The sequence below is a fragment of the Chelonoidis abingdonii genome, chromosome 21 (genome assembly GCF_003597395.2).
Source record: "Chelonoidis abingdonii isolate Lonesome George chromosome 21, CheloAbing_2.0, whole genome shotgun sequence".
NCBI lineage: Eukaryota > Metazoa > Chordata > Testudines > Testudinidae > Chelonoidis > Chelonoidis abingdonii.
In genome coordinates this window covers 12,247,358-12,261,755 of record NC_133789.1, presented here as the reverse complement: position 1 = coordinate 12,261,755, position 14,398 = coordinate 12,247,358, and the positions used below count along the sequence as shown (strand labels likewise).

Genomic DNA, 14,398 nt, shown 5'->3' with positions numbered 1-14,398 from the left:
TTGCAGTTCACCCTAATTGAGTGACCTCAGCTGGGTCCCACCAGGCAGCACCATCACAGGGAGCTGATCCCCCAAACCCGCCGGTGCCCCAACCTGGGGCTGGAACCCAACCAGTGCCCCCTAGAGGTGAAAGGGCTCCTCTCCTATTCCCTGAACCCTGAGTCAAACAGTCCTTATGACTTGGGCCTCGGGACTGGTGCCTCAGAGAGGAAAGGCCAAGGATCATACAATATCAGGGATGGAAGGGACCTCAGGAGGTCATCTAGTCCAATCCCCTGCTCAAAGCAGGACCAATCCCAGACAGATATTTGCCCCAGATCCCTAAATGACCCCCTCGAGGATTGAGCTCACAACCTTGGGTTTAGCAGGCCAATACTCAAACCACTGAGCTATCCCTCCCCCAAATGAACATTGCTACCCCCTGATCTGGGGCTGGATTGGAACCTGGGCCCGAGGTGGCATGAACAGGGCCTTCGCATGGCCCTGCCATGCCCTGGGGGCGCAGGGGTGGGAGGACACTCACCGCTCTGGAGGAATCCCTGGGCCTTGTCTCTGATCTCCGGGCTCAGCTGCCCGCTCTTCTCCAGGTACTGCTGGATGTAGATGTTGGGAGCAAACCAGAGCATATTCCTCTCTCCATTGCCATCAGACATGCCCAGCAGATGGTCTATGTTCTGCAGAGCCGTGCCCACTATGTCTCCTGGCACCAAGGGAGTCAGGGAAGCAGAGAATTACCAGGCTGCGCAACAGCTGCCCCATCCTCAACACCATGTCAGTGAAGCCCTGGCACAGAGGGTCCCAGAGCCCCCAGTTCAGTTCAGGCCTGGTGGAGTTACGTGGATACGTGGTAATGAATGGCCAAGACGTCAATGCCCTGGCACAGCTTCATGGCATCACCGCGGGAGTCTGTTGCCCCTCGCTGGGGATGAGGCTCTGCAGCACAGACTGCAGGGACCAGTCCTGCCCCGGCCCCAGACACCCACAGGACCTCATTGGTCTTTTCCATCCGTGATGCCCCAGCCTCTCTGATCAGAGGGCCGCAGACAGGCCAACTTGCAAAGGGCACCGCGCCCTGGCAGGGATGGGGCAGGGGAATTCCTTACCCAGGACAGTCACGTGGGCCCGCTCAGACCCTGCCAGGACGTTCCCAGGCAGCTGCAAGGAGATTCCTTCGGAGGCTGCGTAACACGAAGGCAAAGACACACCGTTAAAGGCCTGTTGGGAACCTGCCCCTGCCTCCGGCCAATCAGATCCCTCCATTCCTCACTGTCCGGAGCTCTCGCCCAGTCACATCCCCTCTCTCAATCTCAAGCTCCCCCCGCCGTGGCGCACACGTGCCCTTGAGGGCGGGGGGCTGGGGGTTCTCAGCGGGGAGGGGGGGGTCCTGCCTGCGGTCCCTCTCCTGGCCCCAGAGAGCCGGTGAGACGAGCTCTGCAAGGAACATCGTACACACGGGGCCAGGCTGCAGGGCAGAGGAGCTGGCAGAAGACGGGCCCAGTCAGACTTGGGAGCAGGAGCCAGATGTGCTCGAGCCTTTGGCCCATGCAGACGGTTCCATAACTGCCCACTAGGGGGTGCATCTTACCCAGGCAGCTGGGCCTGGACGCTGACCCAGGCAGGACATTGCCCTGGATGCCCCTTGGTCCGGTCCGGTCTGGGCTGGCAGCTCCTTTACCCCTAGCTGGGCCATCCAGCGGCTCAGCCATCACTGACGTGCCGCAGCCAGGAGACTCCCTGCATTAGTGACACCCACTGAGCCCCGCATAGGTGCTGGGAACTTACCTTCCTGGCAGAGCAGGGAGCTGTACGCCTTCTCCTCCAGGATCCCCCCCGGCTGTGGGGAAGGAGCATCAGGCAGAAGGTCAGGAGAAGGGACCGTGCACGTCACAGCCTGACAGGGCCTGCTGGGTCAGCCAGTGCCCCTAGTCAGGGCAGGATCATCCCCTACAGCCCATGCTGTGGGGCTTGGGCACGTCCAGCTCTCAGCGCCCCAGCGATGGGGCTCCCTTCCCTTCCCTGGGGAGACTGTTCCCAGCCCAGCAGATCTCACAGCTTCCTCCTCTTCAGCGCAGAACTTTCCTCTGCTAGTTCCCTCCGCCCCCTCGAGCCCTCCCGTGTATTACACTCAGCCACCCTCCTTGGGGTAACCCCCGTCTCTGTCTGCCCCAGGACTCTCCTGCCAGCTCCCTGATCTCAGTGGTATGGAGTCGCGTGATGGGGCAGTGCAGGTCGGGGTCCGGGATGTGGACGGCACGGTGCTGGGACATTATTTTCTGTGGCAGGACAAAGAACAATCACAAGTGCAGACTCAGCCCATGGCCACCAGGAGGTGAGACCCAGGCCCCAGATCTCTGTCTGCTCTGTCCATAGGCCCTGACAGACACTGACCTGGACCAGCAGGGGCTTTATCACAGTGTCCACTCGCCCCTGGGCCGGCACCACGGCCAGCTCTGTGCCACACAGCTCCTTGGTGTGCAGAGCCTCGGTGCTGACGGTGAAGTTCACCTTCCCTGCAGAGCAAGACAGGAGACACCCCTGTTGGACAGACCAACGCCTCTGCCCGAGGCAGAGAGGAGCCCATGTCTGAGGGGGGAGCATAGTGGAAGGGGGAGGGGAAAGGGGAGAGTCGTGAAGAAGGGAGAGAAAAGGAGATAAACAGAGAAAATGGAGAGAGAGAGAATGGGGGTGTGATAACTGAAGGGGTGGAGGTAGCTCCCTTTGATGGACACCCAGCCAGCCAGTTAGCTGTAAAATCCCTCTTGGTGGATGGTCTCTGGTTGTTTACCTGCAAGGGTTAATAAAGTCCCCCAGGTAAAGAAAAGGGCACCTGACCAAAAGAGCCAGTGGGGAGGCTAGAACTTTTTAAAATTGGGAAGGAAGCTTCCCTGTGTGTCTGTGGTTGTTCTCCGGAGAGGGGGGAAACACAGCAAAGACAGGACCATGACTATGCTATAAGCAGCTTTAAGCCAGGTCTGAGAAATCATCAGATTATACCTAGATTTACTGATTTGAAAACCCCAAATGTCTAAGTAAATTAGAAATGTTTAGAAAAGATGCAATTAGGTTTATTTCTGTTTATTTTTTAAGGCTTGTGGACTCCTCTGTGCCAATCCCAGATGCTTTTGTTTGCTTGTAACCTTTAAGCTGGATTCCCAAAAAAGCTATTTTGGGAGCTTAATCTTTGGAATTGTCCTTTTAAAATCTAGCAAAAGCTGAAGTTCCAGATGTAGTTTCTTCCTTTTTTGTTTTTAATAAAATTTACCTTTTTTAGGAACAGGATTGGATTTTTGGTGTCCTAAGAGGTTCGTGCATTTTGTTTGATTAGCTGGCAGCCACAGCTAATTTCCATTGTTTGTCAGCTCTTCCCTGGGTGTGTGTGTGTGAAAGGGCATGAGGGTGCCCCACAGGGAGGAATTTCCAAGTGTTCTGTCCTGGGTCCAAGGGGTTTGTTTTGCATTTGAGTGGTGGCAGCGTTTACCAAGCCAAGGTCAGAGAGAAGCTGTAACCTTGAGAGTCTGATACAAGCCTGGAGTGGTCAGTATAAATTTTTAGAATCCTTGCAGGCCCCACTTCTGCACTCGGAGTGCCAGAGTGGGGATTCAGCCTTGACATGGTGGCAGAGAAGTGGGATCATTTTGAACCAGTAGCACAGGATTTTAAAAGGACACAGTTTTCCTTCTGGCTGCTTCAAAGCCAGGGAAGGTTTTTTTTCCTTCTCTTTGCTGCCTGAGGGGGATCAGGGGCGCCAAAGGATTCACCTGCAAAGCCAGGGAGTCCAACAAGCAGTTAACTTGTTTTTTCTTTTCTAACTTCACGGTAACAAAATAGTTAGGCTAGAGTAGGGCAGCCTCATGCATGAGGTTGAGGTTGGGCAAGGAAACCCAAGAGCAACCTGTCGGCCTAACCACCTGCCTCGCCCCAGCCCACTGTCAGCTGGGTGATGCTTTAAATATGAGCTGGGGCACATGAAGGCCAACTGCCCCAAGAGCACCAGCCGACTCATCACCCTGAGGTCCCACCAAGAGCTTTCAGGCCCACATGTCTCGCAAATACCCCCAAAGCGAAGGGAAACTGTGAGCGTGGGCTGGAGGAAAATAACTGCGTGGACAGCAGGGGTGGCTCTACCCACCAGCAAAGCAAGCACCTGCTTGGGGTGGCCCATTTGCCAGTGGCGGCATGGGAGCTGAGAACCAACAGGGGGCTCTGGGAGCTGTAGTTCCTTGGTTAGCTCCCTGCCTATAGAGGCCAACCCTGGACCAGGAAAGAAACTTTACATTCTCCAGCATTCCCTTGTGCCACTACCAACTGGAAAGGAAGGAGGGTTACCCTCATGGTGCCGCAATGCTGTGAATGGTAGGGAAGACCATATTTTAACATGCAAAACAGGACACTCGGGGGCCGGGACGCCCCCCCCCATCCACTCTTCCGACTGCCCCATGCCAAAGCTCGCCCCATCTCCTGATCAACTCCCTTCCTGGACCTCTGCTCTAACTGTTCTCCAGACCCCCACTCCTACAGCCTGATGCTCCTTGTCCCCTGTCACACCCTCCGACGACCCCTGCCCTAAGCTGTCCCCAGGATCCCCCCCCATCTAAGGCTCTTCTTCTCCTTGCCGACCCAACCTGCCCCCTCCTGAGACCCCCCCCAAACTTCCCCCAGGGATCCCACCCCCTACCTGTTGCCCTGATAAAACTTTGGGACTCCCATTGCCTATCCAACCCACTGCCTGTCCCATGACTTCCCCTCGACCTCCAACCCGCATCCAAGCCCCCTGCTCCCTGTCCCTGGACTTGGCCCACCCCCGGAACTGCCTACCCCTGTCTCCAACACCCCCAGCCGACTTACCATGCCATTCAGACCAGGGTGTCTGGCTCCGCGCACCCTTCCAGACACGGCTGTCCAGGGGCCCTGCATACATGCTGCCGTTGCTCCTCACGCAGAGCCCCAGCCCCTCTGTGTCCCCCCCAGCACCGCCTTCAGATTTTGAAACCTCAACATTCAGGAGTGCTAAAGCGTTTCAGGTTGGCAGCTGTTTAGCTTGCATTTTTCTCCAAATCATGAATTATACTGATCCACTTGTAAGCTTTCTGATAGAAAAAGTAGTGATAAAATTGAGCAAGAATGCTTCCAGTGCTATATTAGGGCTGGAAATTGCTATTTTCAAACAGCCAGGCCTTTTTTTTTAAGTTTTGTTTGTTTAAAACGGAAGACAGTGCTATGTTGCATTGGCAATTCCCCATAGAAACAAAGAGTGAACAAAAGACTATAAAGGCACCTCAAACTTTTTCCTCGATTTATGGCAGGACAGTACTTATATATAGACACCAGAAACCCTCCAATCACACAAGTTCTGAACATTGTTCCACTTTACTGGAGCTTCTGTAAACCATATGGGAAACCAGATTCCTGTCTGTGTTTCTGTGCACATCCAAAATTCCTGCTGAATGACCCGCCCTGGAGCAAGTTACCAGTGACACAGGGCTGGGGCGGGAGGGAGGCGCTGCAGGTCGGGGGGGGAGGAGGTGTGTGTGTGGGCCAATGGATGGCGAGGAATGGGGGGGCCAGGGCTGGCCGAGCAGGGCAGGGTGAAGGGCACTTGGTGGAGGGGGAAGGGAAGCCCAGCGCTGGGGCGGCAGGGGGTGTGGGTGGGTGAGGGAAAGCCCAGGGCTGGGGCAGCAGGGGGGTACGGAGCTGGGGGGGAGCCCAGGGTTGGGATGGGGGAGCAGTCAACATTTTTTTTGCTTGGGGCGGCAAAAAACCGAGAGTCAGCCCTGGTGGAGAGACATTGGCACACAGGTGTCAGCTATCCGCCAATCCCTGGTGGACCCTAAATTCAGTGACCCAGAGGCCCAAGTGACAGTACAACCCTTTAAGGCCAACTCTTTTAACTTGCCTACAGTCAGGTTGCCTGTCCAGTACAAGGGCTGGTTAGGAATATGGACTTTTGCAGTCGATGACGATTATCCCCTTCCTATGCTGCTGGGAGAAGACTTAGCCAACCACGTGAGGCTAACGAAAAGGGTGGGGCTGATCACCCACAGCCAGACTGAACAGGCCTCCACACCTAACTCCATTTCTGAGCCTCCTACAGGAACCCAGTCTGTGTCCCCAGATACCACAGGCCCGGGGACCCAACCAGAGGTGGAACCAGACCTCAGACCACAGTTTATGGCAGCAGTTGTAAATCCAGTTCCTGGAACCCAGCCAGAACCAGCCCAAGGATTGGAACTGGCAGAGCAATCAGCCCCAGAGACCAGGCCTGCAACCCCACCAGAGTCAGGGGAGCCAGCACCAAAGGGTGCCACAGAGCCTGCACCTGCAGCAGCAGCTAAACTGGTGAGAAAGCTCAACCGGAGCCTGAAATACCACCTAGTGCACCAGCGGAGACTGGGTCACAGTCAATGGAAACAACCCCATCACCTGCATCACTTCCAGTGGGACCAAGGCCAAGCCCACCACCCAGCGAGGAACTAATGTCTTCCGCCTCAAGTGAGCAGTTCCAGGCAGAACAGGAAGCAGATGAGAGACTCAAGGGGGGCAGGGATAACTCAGTGGTTTGAGCATTGGCCTGGTAAACCCAGAGTTGTGAGTTCAGCCCTTTAGGGGGCCACTTAGGGATCGCAGGCAAAAATCTGTCTGGGAATTGGTCCTGCTTTGAGCAGGGGGTTGGACTAGATGACCTCCTGAGGTCCCTTCCACCCCTGATGTTCTACGGGAGCTTGGATGGTGGCACAGAGCGACATACCGCCTGTCAGCTCTTCTTACAGATCCAGGTTTGTTATAGAAGGAGGACTCTTACAAAAGGAGACCCTTTCTGGTGGGCATAAGGAGGACTGGCATCCTCAGAGACAGTTGGTAGTTCCAACTAAGTATAGGGAAAAACTCTTGAGCTTAACCCACAATCACCCTAGTGGCCATGCTGGGGTGAACAGGACCAAGGACTGTTTGGGGAAGTCCTTCCACAGGGAGGGGATGGGCAAGGGTGTTTCTACCTATGTCTGGTCTTGTGAGGTGTGCCAGAGGGTGGGAAAGCCCCAAGACCAGGTCAAGGCCCCCTCCAGCCATCCCCATAATTGAGTTTCCATTTCAGCGAGTAGCTGTGGATATTCTGGGTCCTTTCCCTACGAAGACACCCAGTGGAAAGCAGTACATACTGACTTTCATGGATTTTGCCACCAGATGGCCGGAAGCAGTAGCTCTAAGCAACACCAGGGCTAAAAGCATGAGCCAGGAATTGGCAAACATTGTTGCCAGGGTAGGTTGGCCCTCTGACATCCTTATGGATTTGGGAACTGACTTCCTGGTGGAGATCATGAAATGTTTTTAGGAAGCTCATGGGGTGAATCACTTGGTTGCCACCCCTTACCACCATCAAACAAATGGCCTAGTGGAGATGTTTCATGGGACTTTGAGAGCCATGAAATGTAAATTAGTGCATAAGAACTCCAATGATTGAAACCTAGTGTGGCAACAGTTACTCTTTGCCTACAAGGCTGCACCACATCCCAGTTTGAGATTTTCACCCTTTGAAATCGTTTATGGCCACGAAGTTAAAAGGGCCATTACAGGTGGTGAAGCAGCAATGGGAGGGGGTTACATCTTCTCCAGGAACTAACGTTTTGGACTTTGTAACCAACCTGCAAAACACCCTCTAGGACACTCTAACCCTTGCTTGAGAAAAGCTACAGGATGCTCAGCAAGAGCAAAAGGCCTGGTATGATAAACATGCCAGAGAGTGTTTCCTTCAGAGTAGATGACCAAGTCACGGACCTGAAAGCGCTCCAGGCCAATAAGATGGAAGCATCGTGGGAGGGGCCATTTATGGTCCAAGAGCACCTGGGAACTGTTAATTATCTCAGTGTTCCCAGACCCTACCCTAAAACCTAAAGTATACCATGTTAATTCTCTAAACTCTAAAGTACTTTTATTCCAGAGAAATCAAGGTTCTCCAGATTACAGACCAGGAGAGAGATGATGCTGAGTGGCCTGAAGGAATCTACTATAAAGGGAAAAGCAACGGTTGCACAGAAGAGGTGAGCCTTTCCGCGACCCTTGGGCATAAGCAGCGACAGCAAATCCAGGAGCTATGCACCAGCTTCGCGCCGATGTTTTCAGCCACCCCATCAGGTGCACCACTCCATTGACAAGGTGATGCTCGCCCAATTAGAGCCCAACCCTACCTGATGGCTCCTCAAGCCAAAACTGCAATAGCAAGGGAGATCAAGGACATGTTACAGATGGGTATAATCTGCCCCTCTGAGAGTGCATGGGGCTCTCCAGTGGTTCTGGTTCCCTAACCAGATGGGAAAATCCGCTTTTGCTTGGACTACCGTAAGCTAAATGCTATAACTTGCCCAGAAAACTATCCAGTGCTACACACAGATGAACTATTGGAGAAACTGGGACATTCCCAGTTCATTTCCACCTTAGACTTAACTAAGGGGTACTGGCAAGTGCCGGTAGATGACTCAGCCAAGGAAAGATCAGCCTTCATCACCCATATAGGGCTGCATGAGTATAATGTGCTCCCTTCAGACTGCGAAATGCACCCGCCACCTTCCAGAGACTGGAAGATAACCTTCTGGCTGGATTTGGGGAATTTGCAGTCGCCTTCCTTGATGATGTGACCATAGTCTCAGATTCATGGGCAGAACACCTGGAACACTCTCAGGCTGTCTTCCACCACATAAGGGAGGGAGGATTAAGCGTTAAGGCCAAAAAGTGTCAAATAGGCCTCAACAGGGTGGGTCAAGGTATTATCAACCCCCTACAGACTAAGATAAATGCTCCAAAATTGGTCCCTAGGTTAAAGAAGCAGGTCCAATCCTTCTTGGGCTTGGCAGGGTATTACCAATGATTTGTACCACACTACAGCTAAACTAACTAACAATATATGGAGATATACCTATCTCATAGAACTGGACGGGACCTTGAAAGGTCATGGAGTCTAGCCCCCTACCTTCACTAGCAGGACCAAGTACTGATTTTTGCCCCAGGTGCCTAAATAGACCCCTCAAGGATTGAACTCACAATGCTGGGTTTAGGAGGCCACTGCTCAAACCACTGAGCTATCCCTTCCCCATGACTACCACCTCCCCACTGACAGACCTAGCCAGGAAAAAACAGCCAAATGCCGTTTAGTGGACTGAGAAGTGTCAAAGAGCCTTTAACCAGCTTAAGGTGGCCCTTAGGTCTGACCCTGTACTGAGGGCCCTGAACTTCGACCAACCGTTCGTCGTAACCACAGATAAGTCCGAGCATGGTGCAGAAGCAGTTTAAATGCAGGAAGAACCAAATCAACAATCCCATCCTGTTGTGTTTCTCAGCAAAATAACTTTCTGTGCTGGAAAGCCAACGGTCAGTCTCAGAAAAAGAATGTTAAGCCCTGGTGGTTCTCTGGACAACCTACGCCCATACATTTGGTGTGTATGGGGGGGATTTGAGAGCAGTCTTCAACTACCTGAAGGGGGGTTCCAAAGAGATGGAGCTCGGCTGTTCTTAGTGGTGGCAGATGACAGAACAAGGAGCAATGGGCTCAAGTTGCACTGGGGGAGGTCTAGGTTGGATATTAGGAAACACTATTTCACTAGGAGGGTGGTGAAGCACTGGAATGGGTTACCTAGGGAGGTGGTGGAATCTCCATCCTTAGAGGTTTTTAAGACCCAGCTTGACCAAGCCCTAGCTGGGATGATTGAGTTGGTGTTGTTCTTGCTTTGAGCAGGGGGTTGGACTAGATGACCTCCTGAGGTCCCTTCCAACCCTGATATTCTATGATTTGGGGATGGCGGTTCCACCTGCAGACTGATCATGCTGCACTGAAGTGGCTTGACTCAGTCAAATAAACTAACAAAAAACTTCTTTGGTGGAGTTTAGCTCTTCAAGACTTTAATTTTAAAATACAACACATTTTAGGAGCCTCTAACAACGTGGCTGATGCACTCTCTTGGGAAGGTTTCCCAAAATCAGCCAGATAAAAATGTCCCTGCATTCTAAGTCATTGTAGTCCTTGAAATGTGAAAAGTACTGTTTGATTCTTCATGTAATTATTAGTGAAATTAGAGGAGCATGTATCTTATTAACTCTGTTTCCTAAACCTCCAGGAAGAAATCCCAGCCGGTGTGGACTCGACCTAAAGCAGGCTGGCCAGCGCCGGCTGTGATTTGGGGGGCGTGTGATAAATAAAGTATAGGGGGATAGCTCCCTTTGATGGACACCCAGCCAGTCAGTTAGCTGAAAATCCCTCTTGGTGGCTGTTCTCTGATTGCTTTACCTGTAAGAGTTAATAAATTCCCCCAGGTAAAGAAAAGGGCACCTGACCAAAAGAGCTAGTGGGGAGGCTAGAAATTTTTAAAATTGGAAAGGAAGCTTCCCTGTGTGTCTGTGGTTGTTTTCCAGAGAGTGGGGAACAGAGCAAAGGCAGGACCATGACTATGCTATAAGCAGCTTTAAACCAGAACTGAGAAATCATCAGATTATACCTAGAATTACTGATTTGAAACCCTCCTAATGTGTAAGTAAATTAAGAATGGTTAGGGAGACGTAATTAGGTTTATTTCTGTTTATTTTTTAAGGCTTGTGGACTCCTCTGTGCTAACCCCAGATGCTTTTGTTTGCTTGTAACCTTTAAGTAGAACCCCCAAGAAAGCTATTTTGGGTGCTTAATTTTTGGAATTGCTCTTTTAAAATCTAGCAAAAACTAAAGTTCCAGATGCATTTTCTTCCTTTTTGTTTTTAATAAAATTTACCTTTTTTAGGAACAGGACTGGATTTTTGGTGTCCTAAGAGGTTTGTGCATGTTGTTTGATTAGCTATTGCTACCAGCTAATTTCCTTTGTTTTCTTTCTCAGCTCTTCCCCGGAGTGGGGGTAGGAGCTGAAGGGCTTGAGGGTGCCCCACAGGCAGGAGTTCCTAAGTACTCCTTCCTGGGGCCAAGGGGGTTTCTGTATTTGGGTGGTGGCTGCATTTACCAAGCCAAGGTCAGAGAGAAGCTGTAACCTTGGGAGTTTGATACAAGCCTGGAGTGGCCAGTATTAATTTTTAGAATCCTTGTGGGCCCCACTTCTGCACTCGGAGTGCCAGAGTGGGGATTCAGCCTGGACAGGGGGAGAAAAGAGAGAGAAGGCCAGAGGGGAAGGAAAGGACAGAGGGAAGGGTGACTGTGGGAAATGGTGAGTAGGTCGTAAGGTGTTTCACTGCTGCGGTGTCCTCTCCCCCACCCCCCACAGCTCTTTCCTTCTCCTCCCCTTGGCACCAAGCCCTCAGTGACCCCATCCTGCGCCCTCCTTTTCACTTTCAGCACAGAGCCTCCAATCCCCCTTACCCGGCTGTCCCCTACGCAGAGCCTCCAAAGGCCCCTACCTCCCTCCCTAGTGCGAAGGCTCTAGCACCCCTTCTCTGCCCCCCGACACTGTGCAGAGCCCCCACCCCTTCCCTGCCCCTCCCCTCCAGCACAGAGCCCCCAGCGTCACTTACCCAGGCTGCTCGCCGTCACCTCCCACTGGAAGGTTTTCCCTTCGTCTGCACAGAGGCAGCTGGTGTAGGTGCCATCCTCGCCCGCCTGCACCTGAAACTGTGCAGACTCTGCCAGTGTCACCCGCACCTGTGGGGCCCAACACGAGAGCTCCCTTAGGGCTGTGGGGGATGCGCTCACATGAGCCAGCTCCAGCCAAGACGTGGCCCCTCTGGGGTTCAGGCCTCCTCACCGCGATGTGCTGACCCCAGTGGTCACAGGGTCACAGCCAGTGACTGTTGTTGCCACTCGCCGGCCTGTGCCGCTGCCCAGCCCCCCAGCCCCAGGTCACCGGCCCCAGCAGCCCCCGCAGCCCAGCCCCGGGCAGCGCTCACCTTGATGCACTGCCGCAGGTAGTTGAAGACAGTGGCCTTTACGCCGAAGGCCTCTCCCCGGATCACGGAGTACGGCAAGGCCAGCTCCACAAAGAAGGGTTTGAAGGCCGTGAAGATGGCCGTGGGCGAGAGCCCAAAGCCCACCTCCGCCGTGCAGAACATTCCAGTTTTCCACTCCGTGATGGTGTCAGGCACTGAGACTGGGACGTCCTTGGAGCCCCCCTCGCTGGGCCGGGACGGACACAAACAGACCGTCAGACACGCGGACGCCCCCTGGGAAGCACCCACGAGCATGGCTACTGGAGACATCCCTGCCCAACCCTGCGCTGGGCTGGGGCCCTGGGCTGGTGGCACAGAAACAGGCCAATCCCAGACAGCAGAGAGGGGAAGAGCTGTCAGTGCCCCCATCTCGTCCCCTCCTCCGTCCCACGCCAGCTAGCGCAGGATCCTTCCTTGCCCGGGGCTCTCTGGGCTGGGCTGAATGTCCCATGGGATGAGGATCCACCCTTCCGCAGCCAGACACGTCTCCCTGTCAGGGGGCTATTCCTGGGGTCAGCCTCAATTCTCCCTTCTCGGGATCCCCTTCCCCTCCCACTTGTACCCCATGTGCCACCCTCAATGCCCCCTTCCCATGGATTCAAACCCCTCCCATGTTCTCAGCGTCCGAGCTCCTGGGCACCACGTGGGAATGAAAACCCCGTGAAGGGCAATGGGGTCGGGATGATAAACCCCCGTCGACCTGACAGCATCCTGGGAATGGTGGGGGAGGGGCTGGCGTGAATCCTGCTCTGCTGGTGAGACGCAGGGTCATGGTGCTGCCTGGACTCCCAGACCCCTCCCCTGCTCTGCGGGTTCGTTACATCTGTAAAGAGACGAATCCCACAGCCCTGGGGGCTTGTTATTCCTTGTTGCTGTGCTGGGTTCCTCTCTGCTGGCAACAAGGCACAGAAACCAGCCCCACGTGGGCAGCCGGCCCTCCCCCACCACTGCACCGCCTCTGGGAGCTGCAGCTTTCCAGGGTCTGGCCTGAAGGCTGCTCCCCAGGGACGGTCTGTGACAGCTCCTCACTCACCCCACAGGCACCAGGTCCCACAGCCACGTCTCTGGGAAGTACACACGTGGTGCTGCCTCCTCCTGGGTGCCAGGCTCTGGCACGGGCCAGACATTGCTCACTGGGGTCCCTGCTGCAATATCCACACCTGCCTCCACGTTCTTAGGGGTCTTGACTAGAAAAGATGCAAAGGGGGTTGAGGGAACCCCACACTGTATTGGGGGTTTAGTCAGGTGATGATGGATGTGTGTTTGCACCTGTAAAGTCTTGATATTTGGGGAGATTTTGGGGAGGGGATGTGGCACTGACCCCTGCCCAGATGTGACCTGACCTGGGAGCAGCTAATGGCAGGGCTGGGGGGAGTGGGGTCAGGCTGCGGGTGCCCTAGATGCAGCACACACTATTGGAGGGGAGAACAGTGACAGAAAATGTGGAAATGGCAGATGTGCTTAACGACATCTTTGTTTCGGTTTTCACCAAGAAGGTCGGTGGTGATTGGATAACATAGTGAATGCCAGTGAAAATGAGGTAGGATCAGAGGCGAAAATAGGGAAACAAATTAAAAATTACTTAGACAAGTTAGATGTCTTCAAGTCACCAGGGCTAGAGGAAATGCATCCCAGAATACTCAAGGAGCTGACTGAGGGGGTATCTGAGCCATTAGCAATTATCTTTGAAAGTCACAGAAGACGGGAGAGATCCCAGAAGACTGGAAAATGGCATGAGATTTGCCAATCTATAAAAAGGAAAATAAGGACAACCCAGGGAGCCACAGACCAGTCGGCTTAACTTCTGTACCCGGAAAGATAATGGAGCAAATAATTAAACAATCCATTTGCAAACACCTAGAAGATAATAAGGTGATAAGTAATAGTCAGCATGGGTCTGTCAAGAACAAATCAAGTCAAACCAACCCAATAGCTTTCTTTGACCGGATAACAATCCTTGTGACTAGGGGGGAAGTGGTAGATGTGGTATATCTTGACTTTAGTAAAGCTTTTGATACAGTCTCACATGACCCAGGGCCGGCTCTAGGTTTTTTGCTGCCCCAAGCAAAAAAAATTTTGGCTCTCCCCCATCCCAGCCGACTGTGCCCCAGCCCTGGGCTCTTCCCCACCCACCCACACCCCGTGACCCCAGCGCTGGGCTTCCCCCTTTCCTCTCCCCCCACCCCACTGCTGCCCCAGCCCTGGGCTCTCCTCCCTCCCCACATCTGCACCCTCCTTCCGCCGCAGCCCTGGGTCACTGGTAACTTGCTCCCAGGGCGGGTCATTCAGCAGGAATTTTGGATGTGCACAGAACACAGACAGGATTGGTTCCCATATGGTTACAGAGCTCCAGTAAAGTGGAACAATGTTCAGCTTGTGTGATTGGAGGGTATCTGGGTGCATATATAAGACTGTCCTCCATAAATGAGGAAAAGTTGAGGTGCCTTTATTATTCTTTTGTTCCACTCTTTGTTTCTATGGGGAATTTGCCAATGCAATACCACTGTCTTCCTTT

At 53.4% G+C, this 14,398-nt stretch overlaps 1 protein-coding gene across 1 annotated transcript in view; it reads right to left on the bottom strand.

Moving 5' to 3' along the window:
* The window catches only part of LOC116827587 (alpha-2-macroglobulin-like protein 1), a 68,508-nt gene that overhangs the window by 12,369 nt on the left and 41,741 nt on the right, over window positions 1–14,398 (bottom strand). The window contains 7 exon segments of the mRNA XM_075059817.1: window positions 524–700; window positions 1,104–1,178; window positions 1,783–1,834; window positions 2,389–2,510; window positions 11,473–11,599; window positions 11,845–12,070; window positions 12,917–13,070. Of these exon segments, the coding sequence (XP_074915918.1) occupies window positions 524–700; window positions 1,104–1,178; window positions 1,783–1,834; window positions 2,389–2,510; window positions 11,473–11,599; window positions 11,845–12,070; window positions 12,917–13,070 (933 nt within the window).